This window comes from Corylus avellana, chromosome 4 (genome assembly GCF_965113065.1).
Source record: "Corylus avellana chromosome 4, dhCorAvel1.hap1.2, whole genome shotgun sequence".
Classification (NCBI taxonomy): Eukaryota; Viridiplantae; Streptophyta; class Magnoliopsida; order Fagales; family Betulaceae; genus Corylus; species Corylus avellana.
This window is the reverse complement of record NC_142493.1, coordinates 31,348,181-31,365,517: the sequence shown is the minus strand read 5'-3', so window position 1 is coordinate 31,365,517 and position 17,337 is coordinate 31,348,181. Positions and strand designations below refer to the sequence as shown.

At 36.4% G+C, this 17,337-nt stretch overlaps 3 protein-coding genes across 3 annotated transcripts; 1 reads left to right on the top strand and 2 right to left on the bottom strand.

The window, feature by feature from the left end:
• The first annotated feature begins 480 nt into the window (after nt 1-480).
• On the top strand, nt 481-6,501 carry LOC132178600 (putative aldo-keto reductase 1). The gene is made up of 7 exons (XM_059591058.2): nt 481-706; nt 3,222-3,389; nt 3,588-3,791; nt 3,947-4,119; nt 4,507-4,603; nt 4,986-5,139; nt 6,227-6,501. The coding sequence occupies exons 1-7, from the start codon at nt 647-649 to the stop codon at nt 6,403-6,405; spliced, it is 1,035 nt and encodes a 344-aa protein (XP_059447041.2). The 5' UTR covers nt 481-646; the 3' UTR covers nt 6,406-6,501.
• Nucleotides 6,502-6,572: 71 nt separating this feature from the next.
• On the bottom strand, nt 6,573-8,809 carry LOC132178598 (acetyl transferase 1). Its single transcript, XM_059591055.2, has 2 exons — nt 8,288-8,809; nt 6,573-7,608 (listed from the first exon to the last, which is right to left on the bottom strand). The coding sequence occupies exons 1-2, from the start codon at nt 8,708-8,710 to the stop codon at nt 6,664-6,666; spliced, it is 1,368 nt and encodes a 455-aa protein (XP_059447038.2). The 5' UTR covers nt 8,711-8,809; the 3' UTR covers nt 6,573-6,663.
• Nucleotides 8,810-12,735: 3,926 nt separating this feature from the next.
• Nucleotides 12,736-14,905, bottom strand: LOC148586615 (suppressor SRP40-like protein). The gene is made up of 2 exons (XM_088516106.1): nt 13,857-14,905; nt 12,736-12,895 (listed from the first exon to the last, which is right to left on the bottom strand). The coding sequence occupies exons 1-2, from the start codon at nt 14,903-14,905 to the stop codon at nt 12,736-12,738; spliced, it is 1,209 nt and encodes a 402-aa protein (XP_088372232.1).
• Between the last annotated feature and the right edge of the window lie 2,432 nt (nt 14,906-17,337).

Sequence of the window (17,337 nt, the reverse complement as noted above, 5' to 3'; positions counted from 1 at the left end):
TAAAAATTCAAAAAAAATACCAAAATATCCTTGATTTTTGTTTTTTTTTTTTAAATAAAAAAAGTTTTAGAAGTTAAAATTTTATACAAAAGTCAAGGGTATAAACGTTATGTGACGTTTAAAATCTGACGGAGAGGTTCAAATTAAAAGCAATTGAAAGTTCAGGAGACTAAATTGAGAAATTTTGAAGTTTAAGAGATATTTCAAAACGGATAGAAGTTCGAAGGTCTTCAATAAAATTTCTCCTAAAATTTATTTCAACTTTAATTTTACTATTAAAAAAATATATGAATCTCACATGTTAACGAAGACTATCTCTTTATAGATTAAAGTCGAAAGAAATTTCTTATCGACTTATGAGGAAATCTTTCCGTTGGTCTTTTGGTTAACGTTAAGGTTGCTATGTGGAGTTAAGTTGATGTCATTTAAATGATGTGGCAATTTTTAGGCCATATATTTTTTAAAGTGATCTAGCCATGGCTTCTCAGCCTTCTCTCTTTCACTTATCCGTCCTAGGCTGCCACTAGCTTCTTCCAAACTCGTATATGTATATGCGTCTGTGTGAAACTGATGACAAATGATCACAGAAATCCCAACAAGACGCTGCGACAGAAAATCTGGAGAAGAGAAACATAAAATCTGAAAGATGGCAGAAGCCAACGAAGTCCAAATTCCAAGAGTGAAACTGGGCAATCAAGGCCTCGAGGTAAATACCATTCTCATTTCTTGAGTACCCATTTCAATTTTTTTCAGGAAACTTCCACAGGTAATCTGTTCGCATTCTTCGAAAACCCATCTACATCATTTGATATATTTTTGAGTTTTTAAGGTATCAAGAAGCTAGTCACACTCTGATAACAGAATTGTCTTTCTTTCTGGTCTCGGAATCAGCATAAATTCTTTCCATTAGGTCTATGGAAATTTATGTGCAATCACACTAAAGTTTCATTTACCCAAAAACAAAGTTCTAAAATTTTAACTGTGAGGTGGCAGTGGCTGTGGCAGAGACTAGGAAATGATTAATTCTCACAATGGGTACACTTCTCCCCTGTTCTCAAGATCAAGTGGATCCGAGATCAATCTATCCTGTGTTGATATCGAAAAGGCCAAAATGATGCCATTTACTGATATCTGGAAGCTGATCCTGTACCATCAACGATAATTTTCATTTCTTCTATAGAATTACTATGGATGATGAAGCTAATATGCTTAGTAAAATACAAGATAGCCCATTCAATTTCCAAGGGTTGTACAAATGTGCATGGCTATTGGGTGGCTATGAATCCTGATGATAGTTTTGAATCTCAAGCCTTCATCTTTTGAGAATACATGAGCCTACTCATAAAATATAACTCTGAATTTGAAATCATGGACGTTTGAATGAAGGAGATGTTAAACGAAAATTAAAATGCTTTTTGTAGTTGCCAAGTTACATTTATGTGGTAAGAAGCTTTAACATGTTATTAATATAAAACATAATCCTCTTGTAGATAATGTGGTGTATATATGCTATAATTTGTAAGAATTTGGTGGGGACCAAGCTATCTAGATGTAAACAATGAACAGTGCACCATGAATTAGAAACAATTTATATGGCACTATTTAGTCACAGGCTAGTTTGAGAATAAATGTGTAGAGAACTGTCAAAATAAACATGATTCCTTCTAAATTCAGTTGGTGCCCTTCAAGAAGAACTTCTTACTGCATGCTGCAGCAGGAGTTGCGTCATTCCTAAGAAAGAAAATTCTATGCTCAAAGCATGAGCATGTAATGGCCAGGCTTCTACAGGTTCTTTCATTGGACCAACCTCAGAGAAGAGGAATGATTTTGTGGGAGGTGATCTATAAGCTTTGATGTCGTGAGAAATCACTCATGGCGGCAAGTGCGGCAAGTTTTAGTGGGAATGAAAAAAAAAAAAATTGTTTAGAGCAATTTGGTTATAGTATAATTCAATTGTGTATTGAGCTTATGATGCCCGCAAAACTCTGCTATGACAGCAAAGCAGCCATTGCATACCTCATAACCAAGTTACTCTTAAGGTAAGGTTTTAAATCCAAAGAATTTTGTTATTTTCTTGTGAAGAAAGGAAATCTTGTGGTTGATGATGTCTCTTAAAGAGTACTTATATTCTCTTTCCTAGCACACTAAACTAAGAGATTTGGATATATTTGATACACGTACAACATTTTTATTTATTTATTTTTTTGGGGTGGGGGGAGATGTCAGTTTTGTAACACTCTGCTTCAAACCATAACAATTAAATATGAAATTTTGGAATTTACTAGATGCAGACATGAGAATTAGAAGTGGGTAAAATGAGTCAGTTATGGTCATGGGAGATTAGGGTAGGGGTTGTTAAAGAAAAGGAAGTGTCAAACACTTGGAAATGTTTCACACTGGGATGTCTCATTCAAATGGGATTTACCCGCGTTCGAATGGGATTTGGAAAAGGCCACGTGTCTCAAAATTTTAAAAGGCACGTTTTCTGTCCGAAAATGACTAGTTCCGTTCGAATGGGAACGTCCGTGCATGCAAAACAGACACGTCCAAAAGGCGAAAATGAGGAGGGTTGCGGTTTTTAAGGCTTGCAGCCACCCCTCTCCCTCATTTCCACTCGACCAACCACCGAGACAGAGATAAGAGAGAGAGAGAAAGGAGAGAAAAAGAGAAAAATGAGGGACCTTAGGGTGCTTTTGGAACAAGGAAGTGTAGATCAGCTTCAAGGGTAAGAATCTAAGCTTTCTTTTTTTGCTTTCATGAAGTTGAAATGGTTTCTTGTGCTTGGTTGGTTATTTTCGAAGCTAAGGTTGCATGGGTGTTTGTATGAAGATGAAGTGTGACGTTTTTGGTTGTTGGATGAAAGAGAAGGGCTCTTCCAAAGCTCAAGCTTTTGTTAACTTTGCCTCATGTAGAGTCTGTGGAGGAAAAGAAATGATAGAAATTTCGAAGACCAAGAGAGGACTTTGGAGGAGCTCAAGTCCTTTTTCTTTTTATTTTCTCTTTACTTGGACAGCTGCTTGTTTAGCTCATTTAGTGATTAGCTTTTTTGACTTTCTCTTTTCTACTTCTACTTAGGCATTCTCTTGTATACTTCTTGTGTACTAGGGTTGCGCCCTTCTGTGCTTTTTGATATATACAACTTTACTTATCAAAAAAAAGGCTCAAGCTTTTGTCAACTTTATCTTGGTTATTTCTCTGTAATTTTTAAATTTTTTTCTTAGGTCTCAAAGTTGGGGTTTGGATGCATGGGCCTGTCAGGAAGCTACAATTCTCCTCTCTCTGATGAGGATGGAATCTCGGTAATAAAGTATGCATTCAGTAAGGGAATCACTTTCTTTGATACAGCTGATGCTTATGGACCCCATTCTAATGAAATTCTACTTGGAAAGGTACACATCATCAATTTTTTACTTGTACTAGCTGAGGAAGTAGGATTTTTTATAGTAGTATGTATAAAGGTTGTCACTGATGTAGAAATATCTTGGTGATAGTATTTTCTTTATGTTATGTTGTTAATGAACTGATTAGTAATTGATGACCACGTTAAAAATTTGTGATATTAATTGAAAGAAGTTTATATCTTTCAGGCCTTGAAGCAGTTGCCAAGAGAGAAAATTCAGATAGCCACCAAATTTGGCATCCAAAGAATGGGATCCCTTCATATGACAGTGAAGGGTAGCCCTGACTATGTTCGCTCATGCTGTGAGGATAGCTTGAAGCGTCTTGATGTTGAATACATTGATCTGTACTATCAGCATCGGGTAGACACGAATGTACCTATAGAAGAAACTGTAAGCGACTCTCTTTCTCTTTCAACTAGATGCCTGCAAGGATGGTCTATTTGTAATTTTGAAATGATCAAATTCTCTGCAAATTCATTATTCCATTGTAGTGATAGTGGGATCTAAATGGAAAAACTAATTAAATACATCTTATTGGTACATAGATAGGTGAACTTAAGAAACTGGTAGAAGAGAAAAAAGTCAAGTATATTGGTCTATCTGAAGCCAGCCCAGATACAATAAGGAGGGCACATGCTGTGCATCCCATCACTGCTTTACAAATGGAGTGGTCTCTCTGGACACGTGACATCGAGGAAGAGATAATCCCACTTTGCAGGTTAGTTCAATTAACAGCTCCAAGTTTTTATGAAAATTGGTCTTAGTCTCATGAGTGCTTCAACTTTGAGAAACCTTTGAAGAATATCATATCGACATGTTTATCCATTCTTGACGTGAAATTTTTTATTTAGAGCTACTTGTTCATTATCTATTATTGTCTATGAAGATTTTAATTTAGAGATTAGATAGTATGTATCTAAAATATCTTTCTTTTTTCTCTTTCTTAGGTTTCCAATAGTATTATCTTTTTTCAAAGAATTGCAACAACAGAAAATATTAATTGGATGGTTGTTATGTCCATTTTGTGTGAGTTTTTTATTTCAAAATATTTTAATCATCTTTTCCAGAAGTATGGGATGATATCTTGATGCTCTTGTGCATGCAGGGAACTTGGCATTGGAATAGTTCCATACAGTCCTCTTGGTCGTGGTTTTTTTGGTGGCAAAGGAATTGTGGAAAGTGTGGCTGCAAACAGCGCCTTGGTATATATTTCACCAACATTTTTTCCCATCTATTTTTTGACATTCAATGAATAATAATTGTCTGCGTAAATCTTCAGGCAACTGTGATATTTTTCTTTCAGCAGTGCATTACTCTTCAGTGTTAGTTTGAATAGAAAACTCGTACAATTAAACATGTCTCTTCAGCTGCCTTTAAAAGAAAAATAGGGCATCACATCTGGTATTTAGTATTTTTCTTACAAGAATCCCTAAACAAATTTTCACGTAAACGCAGCAATTTTTGTCTTTTTTTATTTTTTCTAAGAACCATCATCCTATAGAGAACTTGAGGATTACTAGACTTTTGCCTTTCTTCATAAAAGAAAAAAAAGCTTAACTAACAGCCAGTTCATTTTTCTATAAGGTCATGCATCCTCGGTTCCAGGGAGACAATTTGGACAAGAACAAGACTATTTATACTCGAATAGAAAGCCTTGCTAGAAAGCACCAATGCACTCCTGCTCAGCTAGCACTAGGATGGGTACTCGAACAAGGGGATGATGTTGTACCTATACCTGGTAAGCAGCTTTCACTTTATAGTCCTGATTAATTTAAGTTAGTCTAAAATGTCCTCCATATATAAGTTTTCCTCACAAATGTGGTGGAGAAGAAAAAGACAAAAAAACATGTGGCTGAAGTTCTATTCGGTGTTATTAAATACTATTTCTTCTCCAAGTGTCCCGTGCTTTTTCCCTTTTAAGCTGGAAAATGTAGGATAAGAGCTTAGAGGATATAAAGTTGACATGGAAGCCAAGAAAAAAATGTCATAATTATCCCAATGATGTGCCATAAGAATTTCTCAAAGTTCAGTATATAAATGGACAAGAACCGATTGCTTGGCTGGACAATTCTACGATTATGATGTCAGAAAAAGCCTCAAAAGCACTCAGAGATTTTAGTTTTCCCACGTATTCATTAATATGGTGTTAGGTTGTGGTCATAACTAAGATTGATTTAATTGTGGGTTGGAATTTGTGATTAAAAGCATCATTGGGCATCTTGCTAGATTGTGGATGTATTTGTAAATTAGCGGTATGTTGGTTTTTGAGTAGTGGTAAATAACAAGTTAACTGCATGCATCTTATTTTGGGAGAGACAATAACACTTGTTCTCTAGTTTAAAGAGATCACAGTAGCAAATCTAAGTACATAAGCATGTATGCTAAATATATGGGGAGTTGTTTTCAGGAAAAACTAATGGCATTGGCCAAGGCTTAGTTGAATTGAATTGTGCTGAGTTGAGTTGTTCAAGAAAACCGAATTGAATTTGATTCATTAACATTGGGAAGTTTAAAAGATGTTTTGAGTATGACGATGATGAAGCAAATCAAATTTGAAGTCCAGCTTCCCGAACTAAGAAGAGGAATAATAGGTCCATACATGTATCTCAAGGATGATGATTGTAAAACTTTAATTTGATTTTATAGGTTCTGAGTGTTATAGGTCCCAAGAAAATCTTTAAGGCAGAGCTCATTATGTGATGCAATTTTCCCAGCAACTGATGCTAATGCTTGCTAACTTATATCGGCTTCCTTTTAAGAAATCAAAGCAAGTTGAGAGTTTGGCCTGAGATTTCTCACTGTTCATTTGCCTTGAATTTTCAAAGGGACAACCAAGATCAAGAACCTGGATGACAATGTTGGTTCTTTGAAGGTGAAATTTACAGAAGCAGACCTGAAAGAGATATATGATGCTGTACCCATCGAGGAGGTAGCTGGTAGTAGAAGCTATCAAAACACGGATCATTTTCAATGGAAGTTTGCTAACACTCCTCCGAAGAATTGATTCTCTCTACTCTCTACTTATACTTTCATGGATGCAGTCCACTTTCATTTGGATAATGGGATGCTTTTGTTAATAACCATCTACATCATTCACACTGCTATGAGTGCTAAGTACAGATTAATGTTCATCACTTTATTATTATTATTATTATTATTATTTATCTTGTGAAATAAGATTTTTTTTTTTTCTTTTCTAAATTTTGGCCAAAGCATAGGCAAATGAACATATCCTTAGATGAAAACTAGAAAAACAGAGGAACTAACTTTTCCCACTTAGTAGCATTGTTGGTTCTAGGCGCATGATAGCTTGGTCCTCGCATAGCTCAGCCAATTCCTTCTCAGGCAAAGTCACCATCACCGTCCTTGAAAGCCCTTCTTCACTTGAAGGCATTACCACAATCAACCCTTCTCCCTCCACATTCCCCACGTTATATGACACATGAACCGGCTTATTGTTCTTGTCGAACGCCGACGCATATATCAACGACGACGTAGCGGGGCTCCCTGCCACCCCGCTAGGAACAGCCATGTGCTCCAAGCTAATACATGTGAGTTCAGGGCCATACATCCTAAAGGGTTGTGCAAACTTTCCCCCCTCTCCCTTTTGTGATTCAAACCAATCTATAGTTGTCCAAAATTCCTCCTCCTCGATGCCCAATACGTGGCCGTGCACCAACTTCACCACTTGTCCTAACGTTGCCCGGCCAATCTCTCCTCCCTTCAATGATAGTACTGAAAAATGCAATGCATTGCCAAAATACCCGAACGGCAGTTGCAACTGCATCCTGAAGTCGATACAAATTGAGAGGGAGTGTTCTGAGTCATTTTTAGGGCCCTTCAATCGTGCGACACGTGCCCAAAAGAGTGCAGCTAGCAAATCAAAAGGAGTGGCATTAGGGCAATCTTCATGGACTTCAGTGAGGCATTGCTGGATCACTGAATTGGAAAATTTAAAGGTGGCTGTGGAGGTAGTAACACTTGCTTTGGACATGGTTGCATGATATTTAAGTGATTTTGTGTGTGTGTTTGGAATTGGTCGGCCACAGAGTGCTTGTTGTGGGTTGAAGAAAGGTGGGTGCTCGATGGGTTTTTTCCGACGATTCTCGGTCCATGATTTGAAGAGTAGGGTTGCACTGGTTGTGTCTGCATGCATGTGTGAGCAACTTAGTCCAATTGCTACACCACCTCCTTCAAACTCATTTATCTGCAACAACAGAAATTGGGGATAAAATTTATATAAAAAAACTTGAAGTAAAATTCTACCGTATATTAATTTCTTCCGCTACCAATGCGTCACCTCCCTATCTTCACCGACCCTTATCTCATAAAAGTGAAAAGACAAAATTATCTCTCAAATATAACTAACTGAATATTCTCTAATTCATGATCTGTATTCTCATTAATGTAGTTTAGTTAAATAATAATAAATAAAAAATTAGGCCTAAAATTGTAGACTTGTCCACTCCTGGACTTGCTGGCCCCTGCCAGACTTACTGGCCTGAGACTCCTTGAAACTTGTAGGCAGTAATGCAATACAACTCCTTGGAACTTGCAGGCAAACGGCTACCTTATTTACTTGCTTCAATTTATACACAACAACAACAATAGTCAATAATAATACTAATTTAATATTCAATCTTAATATATTTTTTATTCATGCTTTTAAGTCCGATAAAATTTTTTGGTTCCGTCCCGGTGGCCATGGTGTAATGCACGACATGGGAGGGAGGAGTTAACCATGAACTTTATAGTAAAGAAAATATTCATGCATCCCATTCCGACGAAAAAATTTGCCCACATGATCCATTTGTAAACTAAATCAAAGAAAATACATCAAAATGAGCCCCAAGAAATTGAGAAAAAAAAAAAAAAAAAAAAAGAACCTGGATTTGGAAGGGTGACCACATATTAGGATCGTGGGGCATGTCCTCCAACATCGTTAGATCCCTCTCCTCCGACCCATCAGCAGATCTGAGCCACTCATCAAGGGTGGCCTCCACTCTGGCACGTATGACCCGAACTCCGGCATCATTGCACTTCACTTCCCAATTACCGTTATCCACTCGGGTCAACCTTCCCGTAACCGGCGGATACAGAGAAATGACCTCGGACAGGGACTCCCTCAACGGGTCCAAGTCAAAGGAGTGGAACAGGTTTTCCCTGTAGTAGAAGATAATGTGGAGTGTGTGGAGCCCCATGGCATGATCCAGTGTGGATAACGGATGGGTCGTGCCCGGCCGGATCTGTTTGCTGGGTACTACGGTTAGCTTTGAGTGGACCGTCACCCTGCCCTTCTTGCTTGACATTCTTGACAAAAGAAACTCTCTCAAAGAGAGAGAGAGATGGCCGATGGGGATTGGCGGAGAAAAGGCATGCAGGACTACTTCTGGGGTGGTGGGAATTGTGAATTATAATGAAGGAAGCTGCCAGCTGGTGTTCGTTGAGTTTCATTAATTGCTTGGTCCTTCGTTGAGTTTCATTCAATAAAACACTTAAAAAAAAAAAAAAAAAACCAAAGAGTTTAACTGACGTCAGCCATCCTCCCTTCACCTGGTGGCGGGCGCCATCCCCAACCTTCACGTGAAGTAGTAGGAGCCGATTTAATGCCGTCACTACCAAATGACAAGCAATGAGTGGCTGCAACCATTCCCGATGGTGTTGAGAGTAGTTACATCACCTCATAAGTTTAGTAGGCAGGCACTGGCCGCCTATAGAGATGGCGTTGAGAGTAGCCACATCACCTCATAAGTTTAGTAGGCAGGCACAGGCCGCCTATGGGGAAGGGGACATGTCCGCACGCGAAGAGAAAGAAGAATTTAAACTAGTAATTTCTATGTAATAAGACGTGGTTCATAGTGAATTAAATTACTCCTTATAAAGGCAAACTATTCAATTGCTAAGCATCTTGAAATCGAGAAAGACAATCTAAGAGTATTCGAGATGATGGTGATATTTTCCATTCTGGTGAGAGATTCTGATGGTGGAGGGATGATAAGCAGAAAATCATCCTCAAGAATAAAAATATACAGCTTGGGTGAGAACATTAAATAATTTTCAAAATTATTATATGTATATATATTTATTTTGTGGTTTGAAAATGTTTTAAATAAAAAGTATTAAAAAATATTGAATGAAAAAAGTCTCACAATAAATAAAGAAAATGTCAACTCAATATTTATAGGAATAGGATCCTCTCCAGTCCATAATGGACCAGGGAAAATTCAGTTTATGGTTAAAATTTTTTCTTAAAAATCATACGGCTACAAATAGGACACATGTCCCACTACAAAAAAAATAATATTTCAGATTAGATCTAGCCCCGGCCACCCCCAAGGGCCAAAACAATTTTTATTTTTTATTTTTTTATAACTGGCCCTTGGCCGACCACCCCCAAGGGCCATGGGTTGGCTTTGGCCACCCCAAATTAGCCCCCAATAGGTGGCCAGCCACTCCTTAATTTTTTATAATTTTATTTTATAATTATTTTTTAAAAATATATAATATTTTATTTTATTTTTTTATTAATGGGACAAATGTCATATTTATAACCTCGAGATCTCTTTAAAGAGATCTTGACCATTAAGTGAATATTTTCCGATTTAAAATGAACTGAAAATGATCCTCTTTCACATTTATAAGGCCAACACAAAAGCTGAGTGTACATGGCAGCCTCATTTTTCTAGGAGAGAAAGCTTCCTAAATGATTTGGTGGGTCACAAGGTGGTAATATTTGATGAAGATGTTTCGTTTTTTAAGGCACACAACTGCCAACTGCCACCAAGGACTAGTTATTTCTAAGAGGAGCACTGATTCACAGCACGCGGCGTGCTGTTTATCTTTACCCTTCTAAGAGAGATCATAGAGTTTACGCCCGGCGTGCATTAACAGTGATGTACGCCAGGCGTAAATTTTTTTTTTTATTATTATTTTATTATTTTAATTTAAAAAATATATATATAATATTTTAATATTATAATTTAAAATATATATATATTAAAAAATATCTAATTGCAACATTAAAGTTGATATTGAGAATATCTTTGGGATGAGGGGACCAAACATGATGTTTAACTAGAGAAAGGTTTTTCCAAGCCAAAAATTTATCCAAGTTGTTTTGCCTTGAAAAATGTAAAAATTGAGAAATAATTTAATAGGGATTACATATGAAAAAAGTGTTGTCTTTTATTACTCAAAATTGAAGATTTTCATATTAGGAAATCGTAGTCTTTTATTTTAAATTCAATAATTTATAAAATCATTTAAACCCCGGTAAAACAAAAGTCAACTTAAAATCAAAATTTAATGTCTCAGTTATACAAAAGCAGCTTACATTTTATAAACTATTGGATTTAAAATGAAGGGCCACGATTTCGTAATATGAGATTTTCCAATTTTAAATAATTTGAGAGAATTTCAATCCGATCTGCTGAGCCACTAGTTAATCTTACTAGCCAACACGAAGCCAACAGACAGAAAGGCGGCCACTGCTATCTTGGGTTAGGTGACCACCACACTAACCTTAGTTTTACTAAAATTGGTATGGCCAAGTTAAAGAATAATGGAACAAAAAGTTTGAATTGGATAATTTTAATTAAAATGCATGCCAAGAAAAGTAATTTCATTTTATTTTTATTTTTTTTAGTTTGCGTTGTTTTGAGTCTCGACATGTAAAATCTTTTCTAAAGAAAATGTTTTTGTAAAAAAAAAACAAAATAATTAGAGAAAGTGGCAGATTTTTCAATGTTTGGTTCCTTTTGTGGGGATGGGAGCAAAATTAATCATTAATAAATGAATTAAATTTTGTCAAAAGATCTAACTTCAAGCCATTATAAATATAGAATGCATTAGTACTAATGCAGAGTGTTTTTTTAATTATATAATAACACAATACCTACTGGTATTTTAAGAATTTCCAATCATATAATATTTGTCGGCATAGCCAATCATTCTGAGCAAGCAAAGCCAATGATTTGATTTTAATTATGTTTTCTGAAAATCATCCCATTGGCAGCTGGACAATGCCATTTTAAAGGCAGAACAGTTCCTTGCTATCCCCCTTAATGATGTTCATGATTTTCAGGTCAGTGCCTTGGTCACCTTGGACCACATATGGATGGCTCAAAGTTGCCTTTGACATAAAATATTGCCTCAATGTTGTTAATATAAGGTCACAAATCACAATTAAATAATCAAACCAGACAAAAAATAATATTTAGTAGACTCTCATACGACTGTCATACAACTATGATGATGTAGTAGTACATATCAGTTATTAATTTTTATTTTTACAAACCCTTATTAATTTAAAGGTTGACTTTTATTGTCATATTATAATAGTTGTATGACAGTCATATGAGAGTCTATTAAATATCATTACTCTTTCGAAGAGGCACCAGATAGAGCTCACCGCAATGCAGTGCCCTTCATACTTGGATGCCACATGTTGCTCACTCGCCTTGCTGATGATGCAGTGTAGGGAAGACCTCAGTTTTTCATATAGGTTTCTGTGATGTGGTTAAGTACTGGTGGATTTAGCAATATACATTTTTGAGGCTTCCACAGCAAATTCACTGACTGAGACTTCCTGATTGAACAAGGGATCTGATGGTGATGGGTGCCCTTCCTCCTTAGATGTCATGACATGGAGAAATATTGCCTTACTGGCAACTCTAGCTTTGCAGTTTCTTCTGCTTCCATGCTAAATGCAGCCTGACTGGGACCTTCGAATTGAATAAGAAATCCTGTAAGCTTCACTGTGGTATGCTACATGTGTTATCACAATCTAATTCAAGGAACATATCAGTAAATGAGAGACAAATTTTACTGCCCTATCAAAGATTGAAAATGGAATATCATATATTGAATGCTCTTAACCACTAAAAAAAAAAAAAAAAAATTATATACCAAATAGTTTCTTCCCCAACTCCATTCAAATATCCAATGGACATAGGTCTAGAAATTCCCCAACCATTGCCTCCATTATCAATTTCTTCTCGATGCTAAAAGAAGATAACCAATGCAAATAGGAAAATACCTAGTAGCATATTTATTAAGAGAGAGAGCGAGAGAGCGAGAGAGAGAGAGAGAGAGAGAGAGAGCATATTTGAACCTGAAACTAGAAAAAAAATATTATTCAATTGATCAGGGTAAAAAGAAGAACTTCAACCTTTGGCCCTTTGCATCTTGACTGCCTAAACAGAACTCTAGTTAAAAATTCAACAAACCTGAATCCACATTTTATTCTTTCCTCAGTTCCAAGTACCCAAAGGAGATGGCTAGCTAGTTACTCATTATGAACAAGGACGCTTTACAGTTTGTAACACTCACTTTGCTAACAACAAGAAGGACAAGAACAACCGTTACAACCCCATGGGCACCAAGAAAGGTAAGGAACCCAATATTTGGCAGTTGAATTTGAAGTGGCTGGTGGCTCCTGATGCTGCCGCTCTCCATCCGTCTTGGGAGAACCATTTTTTTCCCCTTCAGCCAAACTGCAGTGATCCAAAATAGACTAGATCAATATGTTTGCTATAATGTACATATCATTACAAATCAAGAAAACCGGAAAAGAAATCAAAGGAAACTAAGAAAACTAATAAATTATTATTTATCCTAAAAAGATAAGCTGATAGAAAGTGATGAAATAAATCACTTGATCAATATTCTAACTCTCACTTGAGGAATCAACACATAAAATATTTTACTTTCGAATAGAAGGTAGGGTGGAATCAAGATTCGAACTCAAAACTACCAGTTTTGATATGATGATATATTACCACTAATTTCAAAACCTAAATTGATAGGAAATGTTAGACTTCAATCACTTGATCTTTATTTTGACTAATATAAAATACAACAAATGAGTTAAAAGATAAGAGGGGAAATATGTAGAAGAATGATATATGTGTTTTCAATTGATGCTTGTCATGCAGTTATTATAGGTAAAGAAAGAAAGGCATACATGGTAGAGGAATAACAACACAATCTTTTTTTGCTACAGTTCCAACAGTAGCGGAACGCCCAGCTACAATTAGAACAGTAGCAGCTTGGCCATGTACAGTAGCGGAACGCCCAGCTACAATTAGAACAGTAGCACGATGTCCATGCACACTTCTTCTCTCTGCATCACACAAAGGATATATTCCTTATTGACGGAATACTAAGTTTGGTAACCTTTCTTTTTCAGTATGATGCATGTATCATACATATATATGCGGAGAAAAGTAGTATATAGTTACTTGCAAATAGAGATACACCTCAACCTAGAGGCATGTCTATTGCAACTCCCATACACTCCAAGTCTACAAACATATATACATATAGCTTTGAAGTGAGTATGAAGGTATATGAGCATGTTTGCAATAGATATGATAGAGAGAAAGATCAGGAGCACTCCCAATGTAAGAAGAGAAATGTGCATCCAAAGATGTTAAAGAATGAACATAGGCTTACACGGGGAAAGCAAATGAGCGTGCACTGATTCCACTTGCATTTGAATAACGGGAGAGGCTAGGGGAATTTTCCTCACTTTGAGCTTCTGCACCTACTCTTTCTGCATCCTTAAGAGTCTCATCAGCCACTACAGTAGCTCCAGACTGTTCCTTATCTATTTTGATATTTTGTGTGTCAATTACAGCCACTGGAACTGGAGGGTGTGGGCTGAGGATGATCGGCTCCTTGGAGAAACTATTGTTCCCTATGTGAATGCTAAATAATGATTCATTGGAAGCAACACTCCATTCCATTGGTGTTGTGGATTTAGTTGTTGTAAACACGGAAGAGGGAATCCTATCAGGATCATATCCTTCTGACCGATCCATTACTTGTATCTGAGGGGATTGTGTCGACGGCAAACCATGCACCACTAATTCATAGATTATATCAGAAACTTGAGAAGTTGATGTGGGACCTGGAGAGACATTGCCTTTTTCTTCTGATATAGAAGAGCTGTTCCTGGAAGTATCACTTTCATCTTTTAATGCTCGGTCGTCAGGATCAGGGAAGGAAGCAATTTGTGCTCCAGAATTGTGGATTTCATCTTTATCGATTTGGAAGAGATCTTCCAATGACGAGTCTGATGAAGAAGAAGAAGAAGAAGAAGAAGAAGGCCCTAACCTTTTGGCTAGGGTATGTGGGTCGCCTTCATTAACAGCATCCTCCTGATGACTAGATGAATGCTTGAAGCTATCACTCCCATCAATAACATCTCCATGTGTTTCTGAATGCTTACTGCTTGAAATCCTGTCTATAACATCTCCATGTGTTTCTGAATACTCACTGCTTCCACTTCCATCACTAACCTCTACATGTGTTTTCACAAACCTACTGCTTTGGCTCCCGACTAGGAGATATGGATCTATTTCAAAATATTGTTCACTGCTCCCGCTATCGTCAAGAACCTCTGGATGTGTATCTGAATGCTTACTGCTAACGGTTCCATCAGTAATCTCTGGATGTGTTCCCAAATTCTTGCTGCTTCCACTCCCACTTTTCAAGTCCATCACTGAAATTAATTATTGACAACATTAAGGTTCCAAAGGTCTAATAATATATCTACTTTACTTTGCAATGAAGAATTGCAAGTCAACTGCGTTTATGAAAGAAAAGACAAAGCATGACGAAAGTTTCACATGTATGACACACCGACAGTTTTTGTTTTGAACAGCAAGAATTAGCCAACTTCAAAAGGAAAGGAAGAAAATCCAAAGGGATTAGTTGTCAACCGACAAACACAAACTAATGCAACCTCAAGTGGCTTATTTTACTAATAAGCACGTAGACAAACTATGAAAATGGGAAATTAATGCTCCATAGAATAGAATTAATGGTCTTTGCTCTTTCTAAGAAAGAAAGTAAACCTAAGTAATTAATGCTACACTTACTCCCATTTCACCACACCCATATCCCTACATCTATACGTGGCTTTTAAAACCATAATTGGATATGAGATGAATTTTATTGGATTTTAATCCAATGAGTGTGGAAAAATTGGTGTAGAAAAGTGGGAGTATGTGTAGCATTACTCCTAGAAAAAAGTCACAATTATGAGTTAAACTCCTAAAACTAACAACTAAGATATATCAGTTACATTCGTATATAAAAAGTGAAATTCACCCATCTAAAAAAGTTTCTTCTACCCACCAAGTTAACTCTGTTTTAGATCGAATAAAAGCCCCTGATTAATCGTTGGCACCCTAGACTAGGAAGTTTTGCAAGCTAATACACATAATGCTGCTTCTTCCCCCTCCTTATACGCATTTTTTCCTGCCTAATTTGTCAGTTTCCAATCACCATTTTCACATTTATAAAAGAATTCGTTTAAAATCACAGACAATCGTATATCAAGCCCATTTTTTCTCTCATGCCAACCAGGAAATTCACGTGCTTGGTTTCAACCAGGGAAAAAAAGTTGTGGTGTATTCTCTGTCATATATCCAAAAAAAAAAAAAAAAAAACAAATTAAAAAAGACGATCGTGAAGAAACTCACTTCAATCGTAAAAGCCCTTTGGCTCCCAACGTCCCGCCGCTGAAATCAACACGCCGGAGGCGGCACCGGCGATCAGCAGATCCCTCCTCACCTCAATCCAATCTAATAAATAACTCGAAAGAACACCCAAAAAAAAAAAAAAATTTACATATATATTAAATAACAAAAAATTTGTTGGGTAATTAAAACCAAGATTGTTAAACCCCAGTTGTAAAAGAAACCAAAGTCAGCGAGATGAATTCGCCTGAAATCAAATGCGTTGAATAGCGGAGAAAAAGGTCAGACCATCAGGTGAGTTTTCTGGTTTTTTGTTTTGCGAGGTCTGTTGGCTGTTGGTTTACGGTTTTGTTGCAGAGTATGGGGAAAGGAAAAAAGTAGAAAAACAAACGGAGGAAACGCATGAATGCCAATTGGGAAATTAGGGTTTTGGGAAAGTGTGAGTGACGAAGGGCTCTGCGACATTTTCGGCGTTTTCGGTTCAGTTACCTCGAAACCAACTGTATTTGTGTTTCGCGCCTTCTTAAAATTGCTCTCAGTTGGGACATGGGGAAGAGGAGGAGCCTGTACGGTGCGTTTTGATCTGGTTTTTAAGGGTTGTCTATGCGTTGCGCCACGTCAAGGGTTTCCTTCAGAAACTGCTTGGTCATTGCAAGATACACGTGGAATTTTTGGTCATACCATTTTTTTCTTTTATTTTCAAAAAATATTTTTAAGTAATGGATTAATGGCCCTCCTCCGAGCGTTTTTTTTTTCCAATTATATATTTTTTTTTAGAAAAATATAAAATTAGTCCATGTGATTTACCTAATTTACAATTTACTCTCTGTGATATCAAAACGAACTCAGAGGTCCATGTGGTATGCAAAAAATATAAATCTGAGGTGGGAATATTAGTTGGCATAATAATATGACATGAAAAATTCAAGTATGCTTTTTAAAAGTCATAAATATAATATGACATGTGTCATACTGTTATTAGATGTGACGTGACACACTAACAGAATTCGTTAAATTAATAGATGAAATTTAACTGTAGGAACTAAATTATATTTTTTGCATACGACATTGACCTCTGACTTCGTTTCGATATCACAAAAAATAAATTATAAATCAGGTAAACCATATTGACTAATTTTACAATTTTTTCCTTTTATTTTTAGTCAGAGTTAGCCAATGGGTCCGAATTCCTTTTATTACTATTATTGTGAAAAACAACACCAAAATCGGAAGTTGAAGAGCCAATCATTGAGATGGATTGATTTTGATCAGACGCTCCCAAATTATAGCAGATATTTGGCTAATATCTTTCCTCCTTTTTCTTTATTTCTTTATTTCTTTTTTAAAAACAAACCAGTTAACTTATATATATATATATATATATATATATATATATAGGTGGATTTTAGATCAATAAATAATTAGATAACACTCTACACCCTCTAATC

Coding starts and splice junctions, on each gene's coding strand:
- LOC132178600 (XM_059591058.2), top strand. CDS start 647: ATGGCAGAAGCCAACGAAGTCCAAATTCCAAGAGTGAAACTGGGCAAT. Junction 3,390..3,587: donor ATGAAATTCTACTTGGAAAG/GTACACATCATC, acceptor TATATCTTTCAG/GCCTTGAAGCAGTTGCCAAG. Junction 4,120..4,506: donor GAGATAATCCCACTTTGCAG/GTTAGTTCAATT, acceptor TTGTGCATGCAG/GGAACTTGGCATTGGAATAG.
- LOC132178598 (XM_059591055.2), bottom strand. CDS start 8,710: ATGTCAAGCAAGAAGGGCAGGGTGACGGTCCACTCAAAGCTAACCGTA. Junction 7,609..8,287: donor GGTCACCCTTCCAAATCCAG/GTTCTTTTTTTT, acceptor CTGTTGTTGCAG/ATAAATGAGTTTGAAGGAGG.
- LOC148586615 (XM_088516106.1), bottom strand. CDS start 14,905: ATGGACTTGAAAAGTGGGAGTGGAAGCAGCAAGAATTTGGGAACACAT. Junction 12,896..13,856: donor CGCTCATTTGCTTTCCCCGT/GTAAGCCTATGT, acceptor GGATCACTGCAG/TTTGGCTGAAGGGGAAAAAA.